The 15,034-nt window shown below is 41.9% G+C and overlaps 1 protein-coding gene across 4 annotated transcripts in view; it reads left to right on the forward strand.

Annotated features, from left to right (window-relative positions):
* The window catches only part of DOCK1 (dedicator of cytokinesis 1), a 383,360-nt gene that overhangs the window by 281,638 nt on the left and 86,688 nt on the right, over window positions 1-15,034 (forward strand). For all 4 annotated transcript variants that reach the window (XM_081912599.1, XM_081912601.1, XM_081912600.1 and 1 more), the window contains exons 30-32: window positions 1,193-1,271; window positions 4,967-5,067; window positions 8,664-8,722. In XM_081912599.1, coding sequence (XP_081768725.1) covers window positions 1,193-1,271; window positions 4,967-5,067; window positions 8,664-8,722 — 239 coding nt within the window. The remainder of the gene's footprint in view (window positions 1-1,192; window positions 1,272-4,966; window positions 5,068-8,663; window positions 8,723-15,034) is intronic.

Genomic DNA, 15,034 nt, shown 5'->3' on the forward strand with positions numbered 1-15,034 from the left:
TGTCTGTGAAGTGTCTGAGGTAGCAGAGGACAGAGCTAAAAGGAACACAGATGCAAGTTTATATTGTGCGTTTGTCCTTAACTCACCTAGTGATCCTTGACTTTTTTGTAAAGGACCTGTCAAAATGCCATATGTCCTCAGTTTCCACACTCTTTTTATTGCAGGATACTGAAATGTATTAGGAGTAATTAAGTTTATTATCTGTGTCCTAATGTGAGTCACTCTTTCTACAGATAACTATTGTGCAAAAAGAGAGAGGTCGTTTAGAAAGAGTCTGACCTTTATTATTGCCATCCTTTCAGAGATAATGACACAAACCCACAGTGTCTGCAGCCTATTCAAAGGACATGTCAGTTTACCAAGTCGTTAGTCGACATCCTAATAACACCAATTAAACTATTTGCTGCTGAAACATTTGCCTGGAAAGCAAAGATCTGGGCATTGAAGATTGTTTTACTCTTTGCAAGAATGTAGATCCAGTTACAGATAGGTAGCCGTGTTGGTCTGCCATAGTCAAAACAAAATAAAAAAAATTCCTTCCAGTAGCACCTTAAAGACCAACTAAGTTAGTTCTTGGTATGAGCTTCTTGAAGTGTGCATGCACACGAAAGCTCATACCAAGAACTAACTTAGTTGGTCTTTAAGGTGCTGCTGGAAGGATTTTTTTTATTTTGTTTCAAGAATGTAGAGTTTTGTATATAATACCTGTTAAGGGATGTTTTGTTTGTAGCCAGTGTAAACTATGTTTCTCCTCTTTTTAATGTGCTAATATATAAGTAGAAGTTCAATCCATTGTTCACCAGCTGTTGATTCTCCTTAAGTAAAGTTTAATTCTAAACCAATAATATTAGTACATGTGACTTTGAAAAGCAATTAATTTTTGCTTATCAGTAAATTGAATTGTTAATTATCTTTTTATGATATCATGATATTAAATAGAAGTGAATATTTTTTCCAAAGGATTGCTTCTATTTCTTTTATTCTACATATGCTAATTTCCTTGATTAATTTTGAGAGCATCTGCATATAATTCTGCATATTTAACAGTGGTAAGTTTTCACTGCTTTCCTAATAACTGCAGCAAATTCTACTTTCCAGACAGTCTTGGATTTATATCTAATTTGGATGCCAAACTTACAAAGGTGCCAAAGTCTTAAGTGTGTAATTATGTAATTTTCTCTTGATCTTTCAGAGTCTTCCTGCGAGCAATTAATCAGTATGCAGATATGCTAAACAAGAAATTTCTTGATCAAACCAACTTTGAGCTGCAGGTAAGACATGAATATTGTCTCCATTATTATTTTTTGTATATGTGTGTGCACGCATCCTTTCCACACATTTTGCAGTCATTAAAAAAGGCATTTGAAGTATCCCTGTGAGTTGCAGCCACACTTCCTCACTCATTGTGTCATCTTGGAGAGCATTTTACTTTATTTTTAAAAATCGTCTACATCCTGCATTTGTGCCTCAGAATGAGACACTTGGGGCAGCTCAGTCAAAATCAAAATTCAAAAACAAGTCAAAATTACACACACATACACACAACCACAACCACAACCTAGACTGGTAGCTGGTGACAAGCACACAAGCACATCAGCTGTGAGCGAGAAAACTTGGAGGGCTAGAACAATAATTAAAAATCAACTATGCCAAAGGCTTGCTGGAACTGGAAGATATTCTTCTTGGCAGAAAACACCATCAGGTGGAAAGCCAAATGGATCTCCCAGGGCAGAATGTTCCAAAGTTTGGAAACCACTTACTAGTTATTATGATGGGCTGTAGCTGAATCCTGCTAGGACACTAACACTGTGGATAAGTTGTTCCCAGGACTGAGAATTAGGGGATTTGTCTGTTTGGGGTGGGGGTTGCACTCACACTCAAGGAACCGGTACGCAGCTCTTGCAACCATCTTTGTCCATGGACGCCCAGGAGGCCTCTGTGGCAAAAAGCACTTGTCACCAGCTTCAGCTGGTATGTCAACTGCTCCCTTTCCTGGGCAGGGATAATTTTGCCAAACCTTATGTTTGGACTATCATAATGCTCTCTATGTGAGGCTTCCTTCCCTTGTAGCTGGTTGAGAAGCTGCAGTTGGGGCAGAGCACCACAGCCTATTCTGGTGAATGGTGTTCCTTATTGGTCACATAGACTAGCTAAGGGATCTGCACTGACTGCCTATTAGCCACTGAGACAGTTTTACAGTCCTGCTACTTACATATAAAGCCCTAAATAGTTGGATCTGGCTACCTGGGAAAAATAAATACTGCCCTCCATTGCCTATTAAGGGCATAAAGATCAGCAAATGGGAACCGGTTAGTTTTGCTGCAACCTGATTATTGGGTTATTGGTTAGCACGGTAGTGGGTTTTTCCACTGGTGGCACCAGTGTTGTGGAATGCCTTCCCTGCTGATAGAGGAGAGTCCTCATCTGCACTGGCATTCTGCTGACTCTTGAAGAGGCACCTGTTCAGGCAACTATTCACCTGAACTTGAATTCTTTTTTTAAAAAATCCAGCTATTTAATTGATTATTTTACCTGTTTAATAGTTCGTGTGTTTTTTTAGCGGGTTTGTTTTGTTGCACATTTTAAATATGGACATTTTTAACACTTTGATGTGCATTATTGTTATTATATTGATTTTAGACTTGGTTTTATGCCTGTAAACCACTTCCGAACCATTATGGCATGTAAGCAGTATGTAAAGCAATCTTTGATCAAGATAAAAATCCATCTAATGCTTTATAACCAAGTAACATCCAATTATATATTTTGAAAACAGAATAAACAATGTTATGACCCCCTAACTTAGGACACCCTATCTTAGGAGGCTCACCCATATTGTGAGATTCATAGTACATAGTACACATCTGCTCAGTGGGATGTATTCCTAGGAAATTAGATATAGGAAGGATGGGGAACCTGTGGCCCTGTCTATTGGCTGGGGCTAATATAAGTTTCAGTACCAAAACATATGGAAGGCCACAGGTTTCGCATCCCTGAGGTATAAGATTGCAACCTCAGAGACTAGCAGTACAAGCAACTGGGTCTCTCCTGATGAATTCAAAGATAGCCTCATTGGTAGGAAGCAGTTCCTTAGGTATCCTAGTCTATATGGGTTCTCAAACGATGGTCTGCAGGCTTCATTCAGGTGGCCTGTGGCATATACCGTATTTTTCACTCTATAGGATGCACTTTTCCCCCTCCAAAAATGAAGGGGGAAAATGTGTGCGACCTATGGAGCGAATGCAGGCTTTCGCTGAAGCCTGGAGAGCGAGAGGGGTCGGTGCGCACCTACCCCTCTCATGTTCCAGGCTTCAGGAAGCTATCTGCAAGCCTGCGGAGCCCGGCGGGAACTCCCACCAGGCTCCGCAGGCTGGCAGACAGCTGCCTGCAGCCCGAAGCCCAGGGAGCGTGTCGCTGTGCACCCTGGACTTTGGGCAGCCTTCTGCAAGCCTTCGGAGCCCGGCGGGAGTTCCCGCCAGGCTCCCAAGGCTTGCGGATAGCAGCCTGCTGCCCCCGAAGCCAAAACAGCGAGACGGGGTGCTGCACAGCCCTCGGTCTCGCTGTTCCAGCTTCGGGATGGCTGCGCAAAGCCTCCGCAGGGTGATGGGGTGAAGGCACCCCGCCGTCCTGCGGAGGCTTGAAAGGCTGTTCCCGAAGCCAAAACAGCGAGACGGGGCGCAGCGCAGCCCTCCGTCTCGCTGTTCCAGCTTCGGGATGGCTGTGCAAAGCTGCCGCCCTGCGGAGGCTACAAACAATGTCCCCGAAGCCTCAAGCCTTTGGAGTGCAGCTGCGCTCCAAAGGCTTCAGGGATCTTTGAGGCTGGCGGTGGGGGAAAGCAGCGCTTCCCCCCACCGCCAGCCCCACAAGCTTGGGGGGCAGCGGCAAGGCCTGCTCTTGAACGCACCTTGTTTTTGAGGGGGAGAACAAGAATTCCCCCCCCCCTATTCTCCCCCTCCTATGGTCCGGTGCGTCCTATAGTCGCACGGTATTTTACAGTATTTTAAAAATAGAATTAAAAAACATGCAGCATCTAGCACAGTGCATTAGTTGCTACAACAGGCAGAAAAATCACTAAGCGATCCACCAAGACCTTCAGCAATTTTCAAGGGGGGAAAAAAAATTGGAAACCACTGTTGTAGTCTGAAGCTGTTTACAGCTTTAAGAAACAATCTTGCTTAGAAACAACCCAGAAGCCAGTGAAGATGAAAAGCGGCAACTTTCAGTGGTTTTGCTCAGGCTCCTTCCTACCCGTGTACATCGTGCTAAACCATTGATTTATCTAATTTATTTGTATAAACTTTTCAAGAAAAAAATATCTCGCCCCATTTTTTTTTTTACAAACCAGATGTGAAACAAAAAATGAAATTAAGTTTGACCACATAAAACACCACAAAAAGCTCATAACAATATTTCAAAAGTTCACTAAACCATGGTTTAGGATTGTATACAAATGTGTTCTGTTGCTCACAATCATACAGAGATACTAAGGGATCTAGTTCATTTTATTATAAATTTATATTTGTTTTAATCAAGCAGGATAATTTATTACTTTGCTTGACACAGTATGTTTAGAAATCTCACTGCTTTACTTTTCCACGTGTCCTCTGACTCCAGTTCCTTTTCTTTCTTTTTATTTTGCTTGTGCACATTTTTCATAGTTCAGTTCACATATTTCCATACTTCAGCATCCATTTGAGAAAGTTAGTGATTTTCTTTGACTTTCTGTACAACATAAACACTCATGAATTCGCATTCCATTTTGCTTGAATCATCAGAAAGCCTTTGATTTCAATATTTGTGCAGATGGACAAGTTTGTTTAATCAAAACTGTGCAGTGTGGCAAAATGCAAAGTTTCTGTCAAAAACAAACCAAGCTTGATGTCTTATTACTATTAATAAACTACTGTATGTTAAGATGTTTCAGTCATGTAATACTGATGATTCTTGTAATCTTTGTGACCTCTAGCTTTGGAACAACTATTTCCACCTTGCTGTTGCTTTTCTTACCCAAGAGTCACTACAGCTGGAGAACTTTTCAAGTACTAAAAGATGCAAAATCCTTAACAAGTAAGTTGCATTCCACATATAAAATCATGAGCAGGAGCACGAGGGAATTATTAACATAATGTTGCTTTAACTGCTTAGAAAATTCAAGATGCATTGAGAAGCAATCATAGTATGATGAAAGGTTAGTCTTGAAACCATGAATCAAGTATTTATCATATTCTTTAGACTCGCGTCAAGATACAAAATTACTGGATAAAGCAAATGTTTATCTTGTAGTATATTCATGGAGTCAAGAAATTTAAGAATGAACATATTAGAGAAATCTTTTTTAAAAGCCACTTTAGCTTTTTGCTTATCCTAATCTCATTTGATGAGAATGCTTTATTCCCTAATTCCTACAGGTCTTGTAGCTAATCTCCATAACTGCTGTGAATTTCAGTGTGATATCTCTAAAGAATGTTTTGTTGCCACAGACTTGTACCTTGGTTAAAACGGATTAACTTGCCTACCTTTCAACAGGGAATTTATTCGTTTTATACTATATTTCATAGCATTTTTTTTTATTAAAAAAAAGAAGCAACATGCTGTGGTATTCGGAAGAATGAAGGTTTGTCCCTTTGTTTTCAATTGCCTTCATTGATTTTAGCTGTGATGCGAAATCTCCTTAATTTAATTATTTTTAAAGGACTTGTTTTTTTGTGTAAGGCTGAGCCTTAAAAGACATTGGATTGGAGCCAAAGATGCCATTCCATCACATACAAAGAGTCCTTCCTTCAAGACTAAGGCCTCTAAGTTAGTGAAAGTTTTCCCTTTATGGAAGGTGGAGAGACAGTTTGTACTTTCTCTCCCTGCATGCCAGGTTCCATGGCGTTCCACAGTGTTCTCTGTTTTTCTAGAGCAGATTTCCAGAGGCCTGCATGGGGAACGGGGAATCTGCAAAAATCACCTCTCTCCTTTCCATTAGTGAACAGCATGAGTGTTCTTTTTGTGAATGGAACCGCACTGCATGAGTTTTGAATTTAACATAGTGTTTCCTTGTGCTGAGAAAGACAAAACGTTGCATAATTTTAAACAATGTGAAGTTCATTTCAGAGTGGGGGAAAAAGAATCACTCCTACATGGAGTACACAGAAAAAAATATATGAAATACTCAGATTGTGATAATGCCAAGGAAATTGTATGCTAGTCCCTGCCTGCCTCAGCCCTACCATTCTGCATAAAAGTTTTATCAGCATGTAATGGTTAACTGCAATTTACATCTACACAAACCTAAATTTGGCTCTTGGTTATCCAGAATTTAGGCCACCCTGAATTAGGATTAGATGTAGCAGTGGGCAATAAGGTGATGGCAGGCTGTACAAATGTGTTTTAGGGGTTATAGTAAAGGATATATGGAATTAAGAAAAAACACTTTGGTTTTAACATGTTGCATTAAGGGCTTTCCATGTTCACTCAAGATAGGAAATTACAGTTGTTAAGGACCACACTCTAAAGAAACATGTTATTTTGGCATTGTTGTATGGTATTTTATCCCATGGTTAGTTCCGGCTTCACAAACTACCTTGCAACTGGATGACAGTTAATAGTAGAGAGTGGTGGAACTTTGTCCTGGATATTTTTGTTCTCTGGAGTAGACTCATGGAGTCTTTGCAACAGATGCGATCAAGCAACTGAAGCTTTGTATGGTATGTTAATATGTAAACTCCACAGAAAGTTCTGCAGCTTTTTATTATTCCTGTGCATTAAAAAGGAAAGCTGTGGATGTAATTCTCATCTGTCCAAAGGACATTGTTCCACATGTCTTGTGGTTCGTTCAAATGCAATTTTGCAAACCAAAGCTGTGCTGCCATGTTCTTTCTAGAGAGACAAGGCTTTCTCCTGGAAACCCTTCCAAACAAACCATACTCGTTTAGTCTTTTTATAATTGTACTGTCATGAATTTTAACATTTAATATGCTAACGCAGGCCTGTAGAGCCTTAGATGTACTTCTTGGTTGTTGTTTTTTACAATTTCTCTGAGCATTGCACGGTCTGACTTTGGGGTGAGTTAGCTGGGATATCCCCTCCTGAGAAGATCGGCAACTGTCTTGAAAGTTTTCCACTTTTGAATAATCTTTCTCACTGTAGAATGATAGACTTTATATTGGTTGGAGATGACCTTAGAACTGTTCCCAGTTTCATGGGCAGGAGCACAAGAGCATTGTGTCATCCTTCCTCCTTGGCATTGTGTTAAAACACACCTGAATGCTCCAGACCAGCAAACTCCTAAAATTTCAGCTTTTATAAGGGTGGGCACACTTGCTGATGATCAATTAAGCAAGGGCATTTGATTAGCACCTACCTACCTAACAGTTCGAAACAGTGGCGTAGCGTGGGGGGTGCAGGGGGGGCCGGCCGCACCGGGCGCAACATCTGGGGGTTAGGGTTAGGGGGCGCAAATCCACGGGTTAGGGGGCACAAATTACTTGCCTTGCCCCGGGTGTTGACAACCCACGCTACGCCACTGGTTCGAAAGCACGTCAAAGTGCAAGTAGATAAATGAGTACTGCTCCCGCAGGAAAGTAAACGGCGTTTCCGTGCACTGCTCTGGCTCGCCAGAAGCAGCTTAGTCATGTTGGCCACATGACCCGGAAGCTGTCTGTGGACAAATGCCAGCTCTCTGGGCCTATAGAGCGAGATGAGCACGCAACCCCAGAGTCGCCTATGAGTGGACCTAACGGTCAGGGGTACCTTTACCTATGTAAAACCACAGAATTCAAAGAAGGTGCACTTCCTTTCCCCCACGACAGTGTGTTTAGTTTGATTCATTCATGTATAGTAACCATTGGCAAAATTTGCATTTACAAAATTGTGTGTGTGTGTGTGTGTGTGTGTGTGTGTGTAAAGAGATAAAGAAGTGCATGGACTCATCCACTTTTTATGTATTCATCATTTCCAAATCCAAAATAAAGTATCACTTCTGATTTCTGCAGATTTGCTGGGCATTCAGATCCATTGTAGTATCTCAGCAGATGTCATGGTAGTTGTGGGGGAGGGGGCATCCTTTGGTACTTGCTGAATACAGCTCTTCTTAGTTCATTTTCTAGGGCAGGCAATGTATGCTAAGAATATGCATAAAAGTAAAACATTCTTAAGTCTGTGCAGTGTGTTTTCTCCAGCTATTAGAGACTGAGAAATGGATAATACTCTCATTAATCTACACAAACACCCCCACGCTCTCAAGGGACAGTTATGTAATATGCCGATAAGGCAAACTGAAATTCCCACAGGTGAAACGTTTACAGAAAATGCAGCAAAGACGCTGGAGTAGAGCTTTTTTCTTCCCTCAAGGAAGAATGAGAAATGCAGATGTTAGACTGGGAGCTACCATGCAAGCTTTTGTGTGTGTGTTTTATCATCTCTATGATTTGAGAATGTAATTTAATTTCTGCAAGCTTTTCCCTACACATAACAATGGTTGTATTGCCTAACAAATTCAATAGACCTAAAGATATAAAGTGCATTGGGCTCCTAAATAAGACTCCTAAATAACTAGCAAATCATTTATCCTAGGTTGCTTAAAAAACAACAACAACCCAGACATAATTTGATTACAATGCTGAAAGGGTGAAATAATACAAAGAGCATTTTTATCAATAAATTTGCATTCTTTCTAGGTATGGCGATATGAGAAGACAAATTGGCTTTGAGATCCGTGACATGTGGTATAACCTGGGTAAGTAGGATCCCCACTATCTGATCCTTGAATAATCAGCACATCCTGATTAGTTGAATTCACTGCATTTTTGTAGCATTAGCGCTGTGCTTATAAGGTTTGTGCAAAGTTCTGGTTGCACAAATATTTTGGCAGTATCTAACTTACACATTTAATTAAGTTTATTTATTGCAGCAGCTACTCAGGGCCATTTCTTGCATGGCAGCTGTTATGTTGAAGAAGTGGCTGCCACCAGCATGCACAGTTTCCCCCCATGGTTCTTGTTATGACTGATGCACAAAGGCAGTTCCCAGCAGTTTCTCATGTGACAGCCACGGTATAAGGATTGGTCCTCACTAGTTTGAACTCTTCTTTGAACACATTCTATCCATTTTAAGATCGGTTTTGCTGAAAGAACCCTCTTAATCAGTTCATAGGATGGACAAAGCTTTGTTAAGCAAGCAAATTTCATAAGTGTTGCATTAAATATCTATCTTAGTTGTTTTGTTGCTGTCATAGCATAAGTGAAATTTTCTCACACAGTCCTTTGAGATGTAATGTAGGTAATGATACTCTAATGGTTTTCAATAATCAACAGGCACACAGATTAACACCAAGGTTCTCTGGAAGAAATACTTTTAAAGCCCTCTTCCCATTGGCATTAGAAATATTGAGTGACCATACCATCCAAAAAAGGAGAGAGTTCTAGATGTATTTTAGAAAGTGCATAGGTAATATGGAGAGGCAGCATTCTCAATGATTTCACAGATTTTGGCATAAAAGCTCTGTAATTACTAAATTATCTGTAATCACCAATATGAAAAATTCTCCTTATACTAATATTTCCATTGATATGGACACTATACCTCTTTTGATGTTTAGCCATGTCTTTGCTCTGCATGAATTATACAGGATTTGCTATAATATAAATTATGACAGCTGAATCACTTAAGTAGCTGCGAGTTTCTGATATTGTAAAGCTGCCAATATTACTTACTTTTCACCTGAACATTGGCTAACTTACTCTTGCTATATTCTTAAATGACTCTGATGCAGAAAAAAAGAAAGAAAACCTTATGTATAATCAGCCAGAATTGTAGAGTGTTTAATACGAAACAATGAAGCAGTCAAACTCTGATATATCTTCTGATTATTACATGAGTTTGTGATGAAAGAGAGAATTCACATTCATCTCTCTATGATTTGGAAGTGCACTCTGTTTGAACTATGGCGTTATGTAGGGAAGGAAAATAAGACTTTAGTAATGCTTTTGGGGAATAGCTCGGTTCTGTTTTTATTAAGAAAGACTTGAGTGCATTAGTGAGTAGAGACCAGGATAAACTAAATGCATAATAATATACAAGTGACAGACATATACCCGGAATGTCTCATTTTAAAAGAGTAAACTAAGCTCAGCTCTTCCAGTCAATTACTACCAAAAATCTTCTTTTGAGTGTTCCATTGCACACACATCCTGATCCAAGATAGAGTACTTGGACCTAAGTCCTTTTGATATCACATGTGCAGCCATTAAAAGGACTGGCTTCATGTGAGCAAAGGAAGACATGGAACTCAGGCTGCTGAGTAACTTGTTTCTCCAAGAATGCCTGGTGTATTTCAACTCCATACAATGAACCCACACCTTTCAACTCCCACCCTCATGTTTTCTTCTACCCAGGCATGGCCAGGCAAAGCCACTGAAAAAGCCAACAGCGTTGGCTTTAGTATACAGATACGGTTTAAATCCTGGTGTCTTGTCCTTTACAGTGGTAGCTCAGGTTACATATGCTTCAGGTTACAGACTCCACTAACCCAGAAATATTACTTCGGGTTAAGAACTTTGCTTCAGGATGAGAACAGAAATCGTGCTCCGGCAGTGTGAGGCCCCATTAGCGAAAGTGGTGCTTCAGGTTAAGAACAGTTTCAGGTTAAGAACAGACCTCTGGAACGAATATGTACTTAACCCGAGGTACCACTGTATTCTCAAACTATCTGGTTTTCATTATTCTGATTGCATTTTTTTTAAAAAAAAAATTCAGTGCAGACTGCCAGAATAATCAAGCTGCTGACTTTAGGAATTTCCCAGTTGCCATCAAACAGTCTCGGAGCAGGTGGGAGGCCCTGCTGACCACGACATATCAAGCAGCAACTGCAGCAGGGAAGTGACATGCTTGCTACCTTTCACATGCTGAAATATGCTGCTTCTGAAGAGCCCTGAGGGAGTAGGCACAGGCTGATGGCACCATCTCCTCTTTTTTTATTCTGTAATTTGGGGGTAGGTGGATTTCTTGCCCCCAACCTAAGATGGGACCGTCTCAGCACTAAAATGGCCTTTTTTCTGATAATAAGGGAAGGATTATAAATTAGAGAGCAAGAAAAGTATTTTTTAAAAAAGTATATCCTTACATACATGGTTTAAAAAATGTCAAAAGTGTATTCCAGGTTGCAGGTTGGAATTCAAAAGTTGATGGTAGTTGATCCAAATGACCTACATGTTACTGGGAAAGAGTGTTATGGTTAAGATTTATACAAACATTAGTAAACTGTTTGTTTATCAGAAAACCGAGGAGGAAAATGCAGTTTATAAAAAATTAAAGTTAAAAATGTTACCAACAAAATCTAGGAATTGCCAAGGTTGTTGCTAAAAAGCAAAACTTTAGGATCAAGTAAAACTATAATTTCTTCAACACAAATCTGCGTAATTGAATCTTCCATACTCTGATAACTGGTATTTTGAAATCCACCTGTCTCTGTTAAGCAGAGAAAGACCTTCTAAGATCATGGCCAGTCCACAAAAAATGATGCTTCATACTCATAGATTATGCATCCACTTGCTTGCTCAACAGCCTTGCACTGAGACGATGCGGTGATAATGCTGAAATAACAGAATGAATTAGTATATGTTTGTTTTACAAATGAATTCCTAATATAATACCAGAGACATTAGGCATGTGAAATAAATTGTTACCATGGTGATACCTAATTTACAACACATGAATAAATTCATAAAATCATAATAAAATGGCATGTTGACCATTTCAATCAGTTTGTTGTGGGCAACAATCCATATAGGTTCTTTTTATAAGTACAGTAAGTATATAGATAGTATTAAAGTACTGGAGAAGTTTCCCTGAAAAATCTTTAGGAGTCCTGGAAGCCACAGAATCTCAGTCTCAGGGAATTATTTTCTTTGTTAATTAATATCTGCACTAATTATCTTGCTACTTCCTCAGATGTGATCAGGAGTTAATAACTGTCACTTTGCTTCTTTAGCTCAGTCACCATAATCACCTCACATGCTGATGCCTGTGCTGGGATAGACTCATCTTATGTTGGAGGAAAGACATCTAGCTACCAACATACTTTAAATATCTGCCAAAAGCACCCCCCAGATAAACAGGTTTCAATTATTTTTTGGTATGGGGCTCCATTCCTTCAAAGTGGTTGAATAGCTTCACTGAATAGTTTGAACAATAGTACTCTGATTGAGGGACACGGATGGTGCTGTAGTCTAAACCACTGAGCGTCTTGGGCTTCCCGATCAGAAGGTCAGCGGTTTGAATCCCCATGACGGGTTGAGCTCCCATTGCTCGGTCCCTGCTGCCAACCTAGCAGTTTGAAAATACAGTGGTGCCCCGCAAGACGAAATTAATTCGTTCCGCAATTTTTGTCGTCTAGCGAATTTTTCGTCTTGCGAAGCACGAAATCCCATAGGAATGCATTGAAAATCAATTAATGCGTTCCTATGGTCAAAAAAAGTCCAAACAAAGCCAAATTTGGTACAACAACAGTTTATTAACTGCTCTTTAAAGTCACACATACTGTAAAGAGCAGTTCAAAAATTGAAGGGAAAATAAATTAACTTTATAAACATGACAGAAAAACATTTAAAAATCAACAAAGTGCACAGTACATACATTTTCTAAGACTCTGGGGGACCACTCGAAGAAGGCTCCTCTTCCACTCTTTGCTTCTTGGTCAAGAACCTGTCCATAGTCTGCTGCTTTATCCGCCTTTTCAGCAGCTCCCTGAAAGACGACATGACCCTCGTATCATAAAAGTTCCCAGCGTCATGTGCCACGTGCTTCTCAGGGTGGTGTAGATCTGCAAAAGTCTGCACCTCCTTCCACTTCTGGCAAATGTCCCTCAGCCTTTCGGAGGACAGCCGTTCCTCAGTTGCTTCCTCCTCTTCCAGTGAGGCCTGCTCCTGCGCAGCCTCTGCCTGCAGTTCGACCAGCTCCACGGTGGTCAGCTCGTCGTCGTGCCCCTCCACCAGCTCGCAGACGTCCTCCTCCGTGACCTCCAGGCCCATGGTCCTCCCCAAGGCAACAATGTCCTGCACCACTGTTGACTCTGGTGCATCAGAGTCACTTGGTGCCACACAGTCCGGCCACAGGCTGCGCCAAGCGCAATTCAAATTTCTCTGGCTGATCCCTTTCCAGGCCGTGTTGACCATCTTCAAGCAGGTGACGATGTCGAAGTGGTCCTTCCAGAATTCCCGCAGGGTGATGGTGGTGCAGTCAGTCACCTCGAAGCATCGCCTGAAAAGCTCCTTGGTGTAGAGTTTTTTGAAATTGGCGATGACCTGCTGATCCATCGGCTGGAGCAGTGGCGTGGTGTTAGGCGGCAGGAACATGATGTTGATGAAGCTGAACTCCTCCAACAAGTCCACCTCAAGGCCTTTAGGATGGGCAGGAGCATTGTCCATCAGAAGCAAAGCCTTCAGCGGCAGGTCGTTGTCCAGCAGGTACTGCTTGACAGCAGGGCCAAAAGCAAGATTGACCCAGTCCACAAACAGCACACGTGTGACCCAAGCCTTGCTGTTGGATCGCCACATGACACTCAGCCGCTCCTTGTCGATCTTGTGTCTCTTGAAGGCCCGTGGGTTCTCCGAGTGGTACACCAGCAGGGGCTTGATCTTCAGGTCGCCGCTTGCGTTGGCACAGAAGAGCAGGGTCAGGCGGTCCTTCATGGGCTTGTGGCCAGGCAGCCTGGACTCCTCCTTAGTGATGAAAGTCCTTTTGGGCATCCTCTTCCAAAACAGCCCGGTCTCGTCGCAGTTGAAGACCTGCTGCGGAACGTAGCCCTCCGTCTTCACAAGCTCCAGGAACTCCGCTGCAAAGTCTTCAGCCGCAGGAACATCAGAACTGGCAGCCTCTCCATGCCTGACCACGCTGTGGATGCCAGATCTTGTCTTGAACCGGTCAAACCAACCTCTGCTAGCCTTGAAGACTTCTGGCTCGCCTGAGGTTCCTGGCTGTTCCCGGATGAGGTCAGCGTGCAAGGCCTTGGCCTTCTCACAAATGACGGCCTCAGACACTGTGTCCCCTGCACGCTGCTTCTCTTCTATCCAGATGAGCAGCAACTTCTCGACCTCCTCCAGGACAGCTGGGCGGTTCTTCACGATCCTGGTGACTCCCTTGGCTGCATCAGTCGCCAGGATCTTCTCCCTCATCTTCAGGATGGTCCCGATGGTCGATGGGTTCCTGCCGTACTCCCTGGCGATGTCCGTCACACGCATTCCGCCGTCGTGCTTCCAGATGATCTCCTTCTTCATTTCCAGCGTCACCTTCTCCTTCTTCCTCTCGCCGGCCACCGCAGCAGCAGTCTTCTTGGGTCCCATGGCAGCACAGCTCCTACCTTCGTAAACTCAGAAACAGAAAAAAAAATCAGTGATGTGCTTCAAACCCAAAAAATACAAAAGCAGCCAGCCACCCACCACACAGAAATTAAAACCCAGAACCAAGGCCTTGAATCCCAAGCACCCCAACCCCAAATCCAAAATCCAAAAACCCCCAAAAAAGTTTTAAAAGTTTAGCTTACCAAATGGATGAAAGAGAAGTTCTGGAAAAGCTTCAACAATCAACCACCGAAGTCCTCAGAAACCTCAAATGACTGCAAAATAAGTTTAGGAAAAGCTTCAAAAATCACCAATGTCTTCAAAAACCTCAACTGCTCCCACGGACACGCACCAACCCACCCACAACACAGAAATTGCAAACCCCTCCCCAACTGCTCCCCCAGCCCCTCCCCAACTGCTGCAAACCCCTCCCCAACTGCTTCCCCACCCAGACAAAAAAAATTTCAAAAAATAACAACATGGCCAGCACTCAGAAATTCAAACTCAGAAAAATTTTTTTGAAAAAAAACAACCTGGCCCAATGGTCACAGAAAATCATAAAAATTCCCAAAAAAACCCCACATGGTCCCAGATTTCTGCAGAAACCTCCCCAACTGTTCCCCCAGCCAGCCAGCACTCAGAAATTCAAACTCAGAAAAATTTTCAAAAAAAAACAACCTGGCCCAATGGTCACAGAAAATCATAAAAATTCC

Source organism: Podarcis melisellensis (genome assembly GCF_964234715.1).
Source record: "Podarcis melisellensis genome assembly, chromosome: 5".
Lineage (NCBI taxonomy): Eukaryota > Metazoa > Chordata > Lepidosauria > Squamata > Lacertidae > Podarcis > Podarcis melisellensis.